A 14304-nucleotide genomic window follows, 5' to 3' on the forward strand; every position below is an offset into this window, starting at 1 on the left:
TTTGCTGAGGGGGGACCTAGACTAAAATAAACTAGCTGGACCCTAATCACTTATGGTAGATTACCCACCCATTTGTCCAACAAAGCAGGATATTACAGTGGTAGTAACGAATAAGTATACAAAACGCAACATTGTAGCCGTATTTTACTATACAGTTATGTGACTTTATACTTGTCTTCTACTTACAGACAATTCAAAAAAAAAAAAAATACTTAGTAAGAGCATATTACAACACAAAGCATTATACAAAATATAAGTGCGCAATGAGTGGCATAGCGATAAGCTACTTTTAGAAGTTGCAGAGGAAATTATGGTCTGTGATGAAATGGGTGGATATGGGGCAGGGCAAAGGGAGGATGAAATGGGTTTGAACTGAAATACTATGAAGAAAAATGTAGAATTGGGTACCAAGTGTCTCTTCTAGTTCTGCAGGCTTTCCCACCAACCTTTCTCCCCTTCTCTACAGTCAACTGCACTTATACACTGATGAATCAGAAACAAAGCAAGGATAGGCTAACAGGGGCAGGAAGGTATAACATGATATCAAAGATATGATCCCTACTGACACTATCAAAATAACATCTGGCCTCATTGTAAAGAGAAGGGGGTCACAAACAGGCCAACTCCCCTGTTCATACTAATAGATGCAAGTTCAGCTCTTGCTTTGTTCCTTCTAACCAACCCATGGATTACTATTCTTCTAGCCAATCACCATATAGTACCTCTGCTCTGCAAAGCCTGGGACAGGTACTGACTTTAACTTTCCCCTATTCTGAGTGAGAGTCCTTTTCTTTTTGAGGTAACAACACATTCTCTTTAGGCTTCAGTTTAATTCAACCTTCTCTCCAGTGTTTTCACTCTCCCTTTATCTCTTGGGGATTCTGATTCACACTTAACTCCAAACACCATCCAGATTTCCCACTGGATTTCAAAGATTTAAAATGCACAGCTGCACTTTAAAGTCAACTCCAACTAGGGAAAACCTTAGTGAACTCCCACAGAAACTTTTACTTAAGACAACTGCTCTCACACTTCAGGAAGCACAGAATCACCTAGCTAGCTAATTAAAACATAATTGGGACCCACCCCCAGAGTTTCTGATTCTCTAAATGTGAAGCCCAATAATTTCCATTTCCAGGTGATGTAGATGCTGCTCATCCTGGGCAACACTTTGAAAATCACTAATGTAGGTCTATTCCTTTACATTTTAAGGATTGCCCCAACCTCAACCAGCTGTCACTCTACCCTGGGGAGTAGACCTTAATTCGTACTTTTTAGTAAGAGGTCTATCATTCATTCTTACAGGTGAGGAGGGAAAACATGAGCTAAATTTTGGGATCACTACAATTTCGAAATGTCGGTGGTAACGCTGGAACAAGGTCAGGGCCAGTTAGAACACAGGATGGAAGATAAAAGAAAGTCTTACACATTTTAGCGCTTATAAGAAATCCCTCCAAAGGCATATTACTCGACATATCTTTTAAAAAATAGTACCACGATGAAAACTGCCTCCCCTGCACTCTCCCGGCAGCATTATCCCAGCGCTCCGACACAACTCTGCCAATCAGTGTCAAAAGAGTCCTGCCAACCCCACAGAAGCAGGCGATGGGCAGGGTTTCCCACCACAACACTTAAAAAAGGCTGGGTCTGGAGAAAAGCTGAACTCAGATTTGAATTTTAAGTGAATTTTCCCACCCTCGTCCCTAAATCAGCGTACTTAGGGAATCACACCCTGCAAACACCAGCAAAGCTTTCCAAAGCCTCTTTCTGCGGATCAAGGGGACTGAACAAACTGCACTGGGGAAGGAAAACGACACGAAAAGATGCAAAGGTGGCCAACAGGTGCGCGAGTTGTTCAGAAAAGATCCGGGGAGTGCCGCTAAACTGGACCCCGGGGCGGGGGGCGGGCGGGGCCGAGACGAGCTCCAGGGTCCGGAGCCCCGGTTGGGGTGGAGATCAGGGGCGCAGAGGAGGGAGAGCCGGGCGAGCCCGCGGGGGGCGCCAGGGGGGCGCCGCAGGCCCGCTCCTCACCTGGTTGAGCTCATTCTCAGCTGCAATCCGCAGCTTCGGGTCGATGGTGCCCTTCAGCGCCTGGATGATCCGGTTGAGGTCCATCTCCCCGGGTGGGGGCTCCGCGGCCCCCGGACCAGTAGGCCAGACTGCAGCTTTAGTTTTTCTTTTGACCCTCTCAGCCTCCTCCTCCGCGACCCCTGGACTACCTCACTCCCCACCCCCCGCCACCGTCGCCACCTGCAGCCACTTGCTGCGCCACTCTGACTCCGCGCCCCCTGTCCTCCCTTGCTACCCCCCACAACTCGCTCTCCATTCACCCTTTTACGACAGCCGGTGGGAGGCGGGAGAAGTGAGAAGAGGAAGCGGCGCTTCCTTTACGGCGGCCTCTTCCCCAGGGCGTGATGCTATGGCTGCTCCCGCAGGCGGCCCCCATGCTGCTGTACGCAGAACAGCAATCGGCTTCTTCCCGGGAGGGAAAAGCGCTCACTAGCTCCGGCCGGCGGCCGCCATGCTGCCTTACGGAAAACAGCCGCCGCCGCTTCCCAGATGAGGAAACAAGTGGGCTCGGGTCTCTTAACAGATACTTCCTAATTAAGCATATATAGATGGAATAGCACTTTTTGTTAGTACGAAACTGGGCATCACAACCGAACCTGTTCCAGGGCAGACTTGTTGGGAACTTAAGATCATCTAGCCCACAGTAGGACAGGGTTCCCGTGGTCTATCTATGGGAGCCCTCATTCATTCATTCACTGAACATTTGTTAAACATACGTTTTTGGACCAGAGTACTGAGATATTTAGGTACCACATTATAACAAGAGGACTGAGATGCAGGCTATGATGAAGGAACTTACAATCTGATAGAAGAGACAAATGTACGAATATTTACAGAGTAATTGTGAAAATAAAGAGAACAGAGAAACTATGTGCCTGAGAGTTTCTGAAAGATGTCTGTACCTTCTCAGAAAAGTAGTGAAAAGGCAAGAAGGATTATACAATTTCCACACACTGTGGCCTTATCTGGCCCAATAAATTCAATCGCTTAGTGGTTGCCAATGTCTCTTAACTGCTTCCAGTTTTCCCCCTCTTTAGTCCATTCTCCACACTGCCATCGGAGTAATGTTTCTTAAAGGTTAATACTGTCATGTCCCTTCCTTGATAACTTCCCATCAATTTTAAGATAATATTCAAACTCCTTAGCACTCCAGGGTCTTAGGAAACGTAATGCTTTCATCTCCACACTATTTCATTAACCCACTTTTTTGGACCTCATGATAATCTAAAGCTCCTTGACCTCTGAATATCCAATATCCTCTTCTCAAATTAGGACCTATTCCTCCAATCTCTCTCTCCCTCAATAATTGTTCACCTGTTTTCCAACTCAATTAGTCTCCCCATTCCTTACTACACATACTTCTCTGCTATTAAACTCCCAATTCAACTTTTTTTTTTAAGATTTTATTTATTTATTTGACAGAGAGACAGTGAGAGAGGGAACACAAGCAGGGGGAGTGGGAGAGGGAGAAGCAGGCTTCCCGCTGAGCAGGGAGCCTGATGCAGGGCTCGATCCCAGGACCCTGGGATCATGACTTGAGCTGAAGGCAGAAGCTTAACGACTGAGCCACCCAGGCGCAGCCCAATTCAACTTCTTAAGTCTACCCTTGACCCACTATGCAAATCGACACCACTACAAATGTGTGTCTTTTCTTTTTCTTTTCTTTTTTTTTTTTTTAATTTGTCAGAGAGAGAGAGCACAGCAGGGGGAGCGGCAGGCAGAGGGAGAAGCAGGCTCCCTGGTTTGCAAGGAGCCTGATGTGGGACTCCATCCCAGGAACCTGGGATCACAACCCAAGCTGAAGGCAGACGCCCAACAGACTGAGCCACCCAGGTGCCCCCATGTGTGTTCTTTTCTTAGGTTCAACAATCCTATTCCTTCTTTGATCAGAACAATCTTCCATTTTCCCAGCAACTGTTCCAACCCTCAAGACTCTTCTCAAACTCCCTGTTTCATAGAGCCCTGCAAAGACGAGCAAAGCCATCAGGCTCAACTCACTCAAACAGAAATTAATCTCTGCTTACCCCTATTCACCTCCTTACCTCCAATCTGAACCCAATTCTCTCCCATCTCTTCTGGGACCTTGCTCAATAAATCTCCCTTTTCTATATATTTTTCATTAAAATAAATTTTGAGGGGACGCCTGGGTGGCTCAGTCACTTAAGCGTCTGCCTTCGGCTCAGGTCATTATCCCAGGGTCCTGGGATTGACCCCCTCCAAGCTCCCTGCTCAGTGGGGAGTCTGCTTCTCCCTCTTCTTCTCCCTCTTCCACTCCCCGTTTGTGTTCTCTCTCTCTCAAATAAATAAAATCTTTTAAAAAAGTAAAATAATCTTGAGTAATTACATGCTCACAGTTGACAATTTTGTAAAGCTTTTTCTTATATTTTCAACCCCTTTCTCTCCACTGATTCAACCTCAGCCTAAAAACATTTCCCCCAGTTAAAAAACAATCTTTCTCCAATAATGCTAATTATTGTTCTCTTTGACTTTTCATTCCAAAGAATGGTCTTCATTCCTTGTCTCTACTTCTTTACTTCCTACTCATGCTTCAATCAGCTATCCCCAGGGTTCTGCCCTCATTTCCCCCACTGAAGCTGCTGAGCAAAAATCCTTTAGATCCTTTAGATACCAAATGCAAGAGACATTTTCAGTTCTCATCTGAAAATGTCTCTCTCTGGTATCTGACACTGTATTATATGCTCTTCTTTTTTAAAAATATGTTTTCTTGTTTTAAAGAATATATTCGTAATATTTTTTAAAGATTTATTTATTTGAGAGCGAGAGCGTGCGCACACAGAGGGAGAGGGAGAAGCAGACTCCCTGCTGAGCAGGGAGCCTGATGCAGGGCTCATCTAAGGACCCTGGGATCATGACCTGAGCCAAAGGCAGACGCTTAACTGACTGAGCCACCCAGGTGCCCTATATTTGTAATATTTTGATTGCTCACTTGATCACCCAAGTCTTAAACACTGGTGCTTCTCAGGACTCTTTCGCCCTCTTCTCTTTTTTTTCTCTTAAACCCATTCTGCTTTGGTCATTTCGTCCACTTATATAACTTTAACCATCAACTCAACAGGGACAACATAGAAAACTGCTTCTAACCAAGATCTCCTTCCTTAAACTAGATGCATCCAAATGCCTTCCGTGTTTCTACCTGGCTGTACCCAAATCCTTTAAGGCACATGTCTAAAACTGAACTGTGGTAGCACTGAAGATGGTTTGGAGTAGGGAGAGACTTGATGCAGTTATTTTAATAACATAAAAAGAGAGAAAAGATAAAAAAAAAATAGTGACACCAGAGAAACTGGATCACTCATATATTATGGGTAGGGGTTTAAAATGATACCACCTCTCTGAAAAACAGTGGTTAAGTAAACTGGTACATCTATACATACTACTGAGCAATAAAAAGGAATGATACATTCAACAACCAGGATGAATCTTCAGAGAATTAAGCTAAGTGAAAAAAGCCGATCCCAAAAGCTCACATTCTATCTGATTCCATTTATATAACTTTTACTAATATAACATTCTTAAATGGGGTGCCTGGGTGGCTCTGTCAGTTAAGTGCCTGACTCTTGATTCCAGCTCAGGTCTTGATCTCAGAGTTGTGAGTTGGAGCCCCGCTTTGGGCTCATATGCTGGGCATGGAGCCCACTTTAAAAAAATAAATAACATTCTTAAAATAACAAATCACAGAAAGAACAGATCAGTGGCTGTGAGGGCTTAAATGGGGATGGGGACAAGAAGGAAAGGGGCATTACTATAAAAGGGCAACATGAGGGATCCTCCTGGTGATGGGTATGTTCTCTATCTTGACTGTACCAACCTCAAACATCCTGGTTGTAATAATGTATCTTGTTTTACAAAATGTTGCCACTTAATTTCTAAGGAAATTAAAGGGTACACAGGATCCATGTGTATTATTTCTTCTAACTATGTGAGAATCTACAATTATCTAGGATAAATATTTTAACAAAATGCCTAATTAAAGAGAGCTGATGTTCCCATTAAAACTTTGTGGGCTTTGGAAAGACTCAGTGAAGATAAATTACTAAAAAAACAATGCTGTCAAGTTAGCAGTGTCTAAGGCAACAGGAAAAAAAAAAAAACCATAAGCATCTATGATTCTGCTCTCAGCTTTCTTTCCAAGTATTTTAAAATAGCTTTCCCTAAACTCTAACTTAGGTTTAACTTATATATAGTTCATTGTTTTTGAGTCCCCTTTTTTAATTACATGAGAGGATGTCTATTTCTTGATACACTAACATTATTTACAGTAGAATGTGAGCCAGCTATATTGTCTTCTTGTACTATCATGGTTTGCATATGCCTCACCTCTTTATACCTCTGTCTCCTCATCTGCTTCCAAGAGCTGTTGTAAGGACTAAATAAGATAAGTACATTGCCCAGGGTACATGCTCAGTATTAACTATCTTTGTATTCTATTTAAAAGAGAGGACAGACCTTGTTCAACCTTTATTGAATGAGACATAGTGAGACCTAGTCTCATACTATGCCTGGTACATAAAAAGCAATCAAGAAATACTGGTTGAATGAATAAATGAATGCATGTGAGAGAGATAAGGGGTCTGAAACAGGACATCCACAACAGCAATTAAGAAGGTAAGACAGATATGAGACATTTCACAGGTTGAATCAACAGGAATTTGTGACTTATACAATACATAAAGTAACAAAGGGAAGTCAAGAATGATTCTGAAGTTTCAAGTTTTGCTGATGTATGGAACTCATTAACTGGGGCAACCCGAAGGAATATTAAAGTTTGGAGAGAAGATCAGTTTGCTTTTCAACATGGTGAATGAGAAGTGCTTAAGGGGGGCGCCTGGGTGGCTCAGTTGGTTAAGTGACTGCCTTCAGCTCAGGTCATGATCCTGGGGTCCTGGGATCGAGTCCCACATTGGGCTCCCTGCTCAGCGGGGAGCCTGCTTCTCCCTCTCCCACTCCCCCTGCTTGTGTTCCATCTCTCGCTCTCTCTCTGTCAAATAAATAAATAAAATCTTTAAAAAAAAAAAGTGCTTAAGGGTTAGACATCTAGAGGTTTCCAGTGACAACTGGAAATTCCCATCTGGCACTCCCAAAAGAGCTATGGCAGGGGTTAGAGGAAGGAACACAGGGATGCTGTTAGAGAACTATGAGTCATCCGCGTATATAGGTTAGCTGGCACACAGACATGGACGTCACTCAAGAAATAAAGCATAGAGTGAGAATAACTGGCATGATTACAACTCCAATTACAGGAAGTAGTTTTCACTCCAAGCATTGTCACCGTGGCCTTTGAGATTTAACATTTTAGTCCTCTAAATGGAGTATCACACAGCTGTCCTCCCCATCTGTTGGCGGCAGCTCATCTGCTGGTCTGTGTTACTAGGCTTGAATCTAGTCCACACGGTAAAGAGATAATGGGAGTTAAAACCCAATGCACAAAAAAATCCTATTTTTAAGTTTAATACATTTTTTTAAACCATGATAAATAATCTGCAAGTGAATACTTCTACCCCGAAAGTGTCTATATTGCCAGGGCTCTACAACATAGCATCTGAAATATATGCAAGAGTATATACACACATCTTGTAAATTTAAGATCTTTAGTGTTTTGTTAATGTAATAGAAGTCAATGATAGTCTCCTTTAAAATGTAACCATGTAACCAGAAGCCCTGAGTGCACTTTTCTAAAAGAATGTGACAGACCTCTCAGTTTTAAAAAATTAAAAATCAGTGATCAGTAAGCTAAAGTAATCGGGGATTAGGAAGTTTCTGACCAGAAGTCAGTCTCTTCTCCAAGGGACTAAAATGGTAGTGGTGGTGGGAAGGGTTAGAACCTAAAGATAGTAATATTAACTAGGACTAAAGAAATACTTCGTTTCAAATCAGGGTTTTTTTCCTCAAAATGTTTATTGCCTCAGGCTTTCCACATTTCACACTGGAAAAGGAGTCATCCCTCTCAACTTCAGGATCTATTGGAACTACACCTGTGACGACAGCTCAACAGAGTCCAGTTGGTCCGGTTCACAAAGTGTTTAGTTAACCACAGCAAAACTGAGTAGTGAACCAAAAACATCTGTGTGTGCAAAACAATGGGGAATATGGTAAAAGCAACAGCACCTGAGAACTAAAGAAGAGGAAAAAACTACTGTAGAAAATGATAGGCTGTATTTGGGCTTGAGGGAGTTGAGTCTGGCGCAGGCACTTCTGCTAGTGGCCTGAGAAAGTCAATCTCCAAAAGTCTCCATCTTCTTATGTCCTTAAACAGTATCTCGGATCTGAGGATCCAGTAAGATCACATAGATAAGGGTACTCTGTAAATAATGAGGTAAAATGCAAATATTAGTGAAAGGTGGAAGGCAGTTAGGTTTGTTTGTTTGTTTTTAAGGTGTTTTTTTTTTTAAGATTTTATTTATTTGACAGAGAGCAAGAGAGAGAGCACAGGCAGGAGGAGCGGCAGAGAGAGAGGGAGTTACAAACTCCCTGCTCAGCAGGGAGCCTGACGCAGGACTCGATCGCAGGACCCTGGGGATCATGACCGGAGCCGGAAGCAGACACTTAACCAACTGAGCCACCCAGGGGCCCCGGCAGTTAGGTTTTTATGGTAAAACCCTTCCATGTGTTATCCCAGGCTTAATGATAATGAAAACAAATCCTCAAGCTCCAACCAGACAGGGTGGTATAAGAACCATAAAACCTACCATTTTATCTTTTACTTTAAAATTTTTCCAAAAAAAAGTGGTATGTACGTTTCAAGTTCTACAGTAAGATTCAGAATAAAAAGTAAGTCTTCCTCCCTCATCCTACAACCCCCTTTCCTTAGAGCCAACATTATCAAATTTCTTGTACAAACAACCATAAAAAAATGATCCAAGTAATCATACACACATAGGTTTGGAAATGTTTAAACATTGTTGCACACTCTGCTCTGTTATCTTCCATTCTGACTTAACCAGTTCCCTACTGGTAGGCATCTAGGTTGTTTCTCCAGATTTTCCTATTATAATTAATACTATACAGAGTATCTATATGCATGTATCATGGCATAATTCTGAAACTATTTGTATATTCCAGCAGTGGAATTTCTGGGTCAAAAAACATATGCTTTCTTATTTTGATATTTACTCTCCAAAAATATACCAATTTTATTCCCATCTACAGTATGAATGCTCATTTCCCCACGCTTGCCAAAATATGCACCTAAAAACTTTATATATGCTTATTGATCATTTTTTATGTTTGTATTAACTGCCCCTTCATACGTGTTGCCTTTTGGCCATCTTTTTCTCGATTTCCTCCCATTGCAGAGGGTCATTTGTCTTTTGACATCATTTCCACCAAACAGAAGTTTTAGGGGAATAAATTCTACGTGTAAAATTTGTCCATCCTTTATGGCTTCTGGGTTTTGTGTCCCACTTAGAAACTCCCACATTGATGTCCCCACCCTCCCCTCCAAATCACACTACCATAAACCCCAAAGTCAACTAGTCCCACCTCTGCATTCAAAGTTTCCAATTGTATTTTTGGTGCCCCATTCTTAAATATGAACAATCAACCAATTATCACAAGATTCTGAGCAAATATAACAATACAGATAAGAAATTAGAACAAAGAGAAAAAGTGTTGGGAATAGACTGCAGATGGAAGAAAACTTAAACTTTAGCCTTAGAAAATAATGCGATCTCAAAACGAGAACACACACACGTAAACAGCATTCAGATGACATCAGTGTCCTTATAAATTTTAAATGTAGGAGAAATTTAAAACTCTGTCAAAAGGTAGAAAGATAAAATGAAGGAAATCTCCCAGAAAGTGAAACTTTGAGACAAAAGATTAAAGAACTGGTCCAAGGAGGTCTAGCTTCTGAATAGTAAGAGCTCCAGATACAGAACAGAGGGGAAACAAAGTGTGATAGAGTCAAATAATTCAAGAGATTGTCCTTCAGCATTATTTAAAATAGCCAAGATACGGAAGCAACCCAAGGACCCACTGATAGATGAGTGGACAAAGATGTGGTGTGTATATATATACAGGACTATTATTCAGCCATAAAAAAGGAATTCGATCTTGCAATTTGCAACAGCATGGATGAACCCAGGCGGCATTATGCTAAGTGGAATACGTCAGAGAAAGACAAATGCCATATGATTGCACTTACACGTGGAACAAAAAACAGAAATATACCCATCTATACAGAGAACTGGTGGTGGCCTGAGGGCAAGGGGTGGTAGGATGAAAGAAATGAGAGTGGAAGGCACAGGCTTCCAGTTGTGGAGTAAGTCGTGAGAATGAAAGTCCAGCATAGGGAATATAATCAATGGTTAATAACAGCACCGTATGGTGACAGATGGCAGCTACACTTGTGGTGAGCATAGCAAAATGTGAGTGATTTGCTCTCAGCAAATGAAACGGATGAAATTGATATACCTATGTGTCTGAACATCTGAACATCATTTATCTTTGTAGCCCCAGAGCCAGGTACAAATTAGATAACCCACATATTTTCAAGACTAAGTCAATCATTTATTTCAAGGAATGAAGCCCTTGAAATAAAATGAATAAATGATGCTTGGAAAATTTAGGATTAGTGAGCCTACAGCCTCCTGGTATTGATAATGGATAACTGTATTTTTATACTCTGGCATTCAGCGTCTTGCACTGATAAAAAGCGCGCTGTATCTATCAGTTGTCAACAGTTGCCCAAAAGCTGAAGTCTTTAACTGAAGGGGTGATTAAGAATACCCCTCAGATAAATTAGCAAGTAGAGGACCTAGTGAGACAAATCTAAATTTTTCATCAAAATAAAGTGTGTGGCAGGTAAGCAGAGTGAAATTCATATGGAAAAACTTTGTCTATATGCCAACAATTATTCCACCTTATAAAATACATAAACTATCATCCTAGTTATCACGAGAATCACAATAAAGCATCAGCCATTAAAGCTAAAGAATTAAAAATTTGCAAACAGGAAAGATCATAATATAAAAACATAGCATGTGATGTCAAAGCAGCGTGAAAATATAGGTATTATGGAGTTGAGAAAGTTAAAACAATGAGGTGGTTGACAAATCATTGGTACAGGAGGAGTGGGCGAATCTCAAAAAAAACAAAAAACAAACAAACAAAAAAAAACCATGTCCTGCTTTAAATATCTGCATTTATTCACTCAATTATAGAGGCAATAACACAAGCTCACATTGTTGGGGGAGAGACTAAAAACTTTAAAGTGAAAGAAAACTTCAGGGGGAATTTAGGATAAAGTATTTTATTAATTAAGTTTTTTTTTTTTTTAAAAAAGATTTTATTTGACAGAGAGACACAGTGAGAGAGGGAACACAAGCAGGGGGAGTGGGAGAGGAAGAAGCTGGCTTCCCGTTGAGCAGGGAGCCCGATGCGGGGCTTGATCCCAGGACCCTGACATCATGACCTGAGCCAAAGGGGGCAGACGCTTAATGACTAAGCCACCCAGGTGCCCCAAGAATAGTTTTTAAAAGGAAGCATTTTGATTGCAGTATTCTGGAATATAGGGAAGGGTTAGAGAAGGGCATTATTAACCCTGTAACCAACTTGCTAAGGCAGAAAGTTCTTGTTTTGATCTTGTTTTGAAAGTTATTAACACCTCTTATCCTGAAGTGTTAAATAATTTCAGGGAGTTGGTATAAGAGCATTAAATTATTAGAATTAATATTTTTTTGAGCTGGGCATGGGCTCATCAGTTAAACTCTTAAGCCACATTAATTCTCCATGGTGTTAAATGTTAGTATAGAGGATGTAATGTGATTAACAGAATTTTTTCAAATCATGGTGGGTATTTTTTGGGTTAGGGATATTAGTATTCCAGTTAACTAGGTTATAGAAGTACTTATTCATGAGAAACATACATAAGCTTGAATTGTGAAGAAAGAACGTGTGTCTAGAATGAATACGAGACCCTGGCAGTGCTTGCTACACTAATACTACATAAGACAGTATATATACATGCACACAGTTCTGTAGTTTTTGGAATGAAAAAAAATTACAGCACCTAACATTTATTAAATGCTTAGGTGTGCCAGACATGTGTTAAGTCTTTTAGATATATTCTTAGTTGAACTTCACGTTTGCCCCTATGAGGTTGTGGAAATGGTCTATTACAAAAAAAAAAAAAGAAGAAGAAGAGAAAATAGAGATCTTAAAGGTAAAATAACTTGCCCAAGATCAATAACCAAGGGGTGAAATCAGGACTCAAACACAGCATTGTCTGACGGGAGATCTATACTTTCTGACGACTAAACGTTCTACCTCCTCAAACTGAGAATCCACTAGAAAGTGAAGTCTTAACTGATGGCAGACCAGTATTATTACCCATGTATCTCCTATTGTATCTTGTTATTATTATACATGTAGTAGGTACTTAAAGATAGTGAACAGGTGATAACATGTCCAGCTTCAAGGACAAATATGGTATTTAATAGCCAACGGAAGACAGGAAATCTTTTGATGAATGACATGTATAGTATCAGAGTAAAAAGATCTGTTACAGTCTTATTTTAAAATAGCATGAACCCATGAATAAATATCCATTCAAGTTTATCAGTGATGAATAGTAAAGATGAAGTATTTTACCTCTCAACTAAATGTTTAATCAAGTAAGACCACTGAAGGTGCATGTAACTTTTTTATTGAGGCACAACAAGGCATTATAACTTGCCTGAACTTGAGGCAGTCAGTTTAGTAAGCTGAACGTTAATACAGTTAAGGATTAAGTGCAAACAATATACATTCACAGCTTGACTAGCGAGGCTACATCACAATTTATAAAGTGCCAGATTAGTGCTAATTGTCATTCAGCTTGAATTTTTCACCTTGGGGAGGAAAACAAAAAAGTAAGGGCCTCCTCCTTCCTCTAGGAATGAAACCATTTTCCTAAACCAGTCAGTCACAAGGGCAAAGACTACGTCTCCTTTAACCGCACTAATTAAAACACCATCCTTCTACTATCAATTCTGCACTGACTTTCAATCTTGGTAAAGAAGGTAGCCTGAAAATGTGGAGTATTTCCAACTACTTCCATAAATCGCTCCCCTGTGCAAACGTAACCAGATCTGGTCTCCCTGGAAGAGCTGAAGAATTGCATGATTGCTAGCAGTTTCGTGGTCTGGAGCACCGTCATTGGCATAGGCAGATACCAAGACCTCTTCGTTCTTCATGAGGTTGACATACAGTGGCACATTCACTGCCAGCTTTAGCATGTGAAAAATGAACACGTAAGTGCCATTCACCGGGCAATTAAATCTACCAAGCTGAAGATCAAAGGTTTCTCCCAGGTTGTTCAGAAGAAGATCAAACACAATGGGTTGGTCTAAAGTTCCAGGGGCGAGATTAGAGGTTCTGGCTGCTGAGAAGGCAACTCGCATCTGCTGAGGCAGGGGGTAGACGTGTACTGGCAGTATGGTGGCTGCTGGACTGGTCACGGGCACATCCACTGGGGTCATGCTACGCGAGTCTCCTTGTCCAGAGTCACCACTGTTAAAGGTTTCGTTGTCTCTTTCTGGGCTGCTCACCTGAGAAGAATCACTCCACCCTGCTGTTTTATTAGCAACAGTGAGTTTCTCATAATGAAGCAGTTAGCTTTGAACACAATATTTAACATTAGTCGGCTACTGAAACACAGATAAAGATACATTTTATAGTAAATTCTAAAACAAAAGCAACAAAGTATAGCTACAGTATACTTTTCTAGATTTTTCTAGCAATAGGCTTGTGTACTATTCTAAAGCCAGAAAGGACCTAAGATGATCTTATCTACCAGCCTCATTTTTTAAAGTCTTTTTTTTTTTTTTTTTTTTTTTTAAAGAAAATGAGGCTCCTGAAAATGCTGGCTAGGTAGCCAAGTCTAAAACCCAGGTTTGAACATTCTTTCTACTTCTTTATCTTTCTTCCATAATTCTCACTCAGTTCTTCATTCCTCAATGACAAATCCACTCCAAGTATCTAATGTATGAGGACTCAAGAAAACGGAGATTAAATAAAAGAACCAACTTTTAGAACTGCTAGACAGTCAAAGATATTTTGTAATGGTACTAAGACCCACGATGAAGGTTCTACATTTCCAAGTTAATGAACATGAAATTTTAATGCATTAAGTACTGTACAAAACACAGCTCAGATATAAAGCCAAGGCAGCATGAATAGCAACTGTTTTCTTAAAAGGAAAAGATTGTTTTCTTGTGATAAAGTTAGTTAATC

General features: G+C 40.8%; 2 protein-coding genes across 15 annotated transcripts in view; both read right to left on the reverse strand.

Moving 5' to 3' along the window:
- Window positions 1-2339, reverse strand: part of IPO8 (importin 8) — a 64956-nt gene extending 62617 nt beyond the window's left edge. For 2 of the 3 annotated variants that reach the window (XM_036115218.2, XM_078075836.1), the window contains exon 1: window positions 2032-2339. In XM_036115218.2, coding sequence (XP_035971111.1) covers window positions 2032-2115 — 84 coding nt within the window. In that variant the 5' untranslated portion in view covers window positions 2116-2339. The remainder of the gene's footprint in view (window positions 1-2031) is intronic. The other variant, XM_078075837.1, reaches the window with a different exon arrangement.
- Window positions 2340-12720: 10381 nt separating this feature from the next.
- Window positions 12721-14304, reverse strand: part of CAPRIN2 (caprin family member 2) — a 47624-nt gene continuing 46040 nt past the window's right edge. For 8 of the 12 annotated variants that reach the window (XM_036115203.2, XM_036115207.2, XM_036115206.2 and 5 more), the window contains one exon: window positions 12721-13642. In XM_036115203.2, coding sequence (XP_035971096.2) covers window positions 13074-13642 — 569 coding nt within the window. In that variant the 3' untranslated portion in view covers window positions 12721-13073. Of the gene's footprint in view, window positions 13687-14304 lie in introns of all 12 variants that reach the window. The other 4 variants (XM_036115217.2, XM_036115216.2, XM_036115212.2 and 1 more) reach the window with 1 other exon arrangement.

This window comes from Halichoerus grypus, chromosome 6 (genome assembly GCF_964656455.1).
Source record: "Halichoerus grypus chromosome 6, mHalGry1.hap1.1, whole genome shotgun sequence".
Lineage (NCBI taxonomy): Eukaryota > Metazoa > Chordata > Mammalia > Carnivora > Phocidae > Halichoerus > Halichoerus grypus.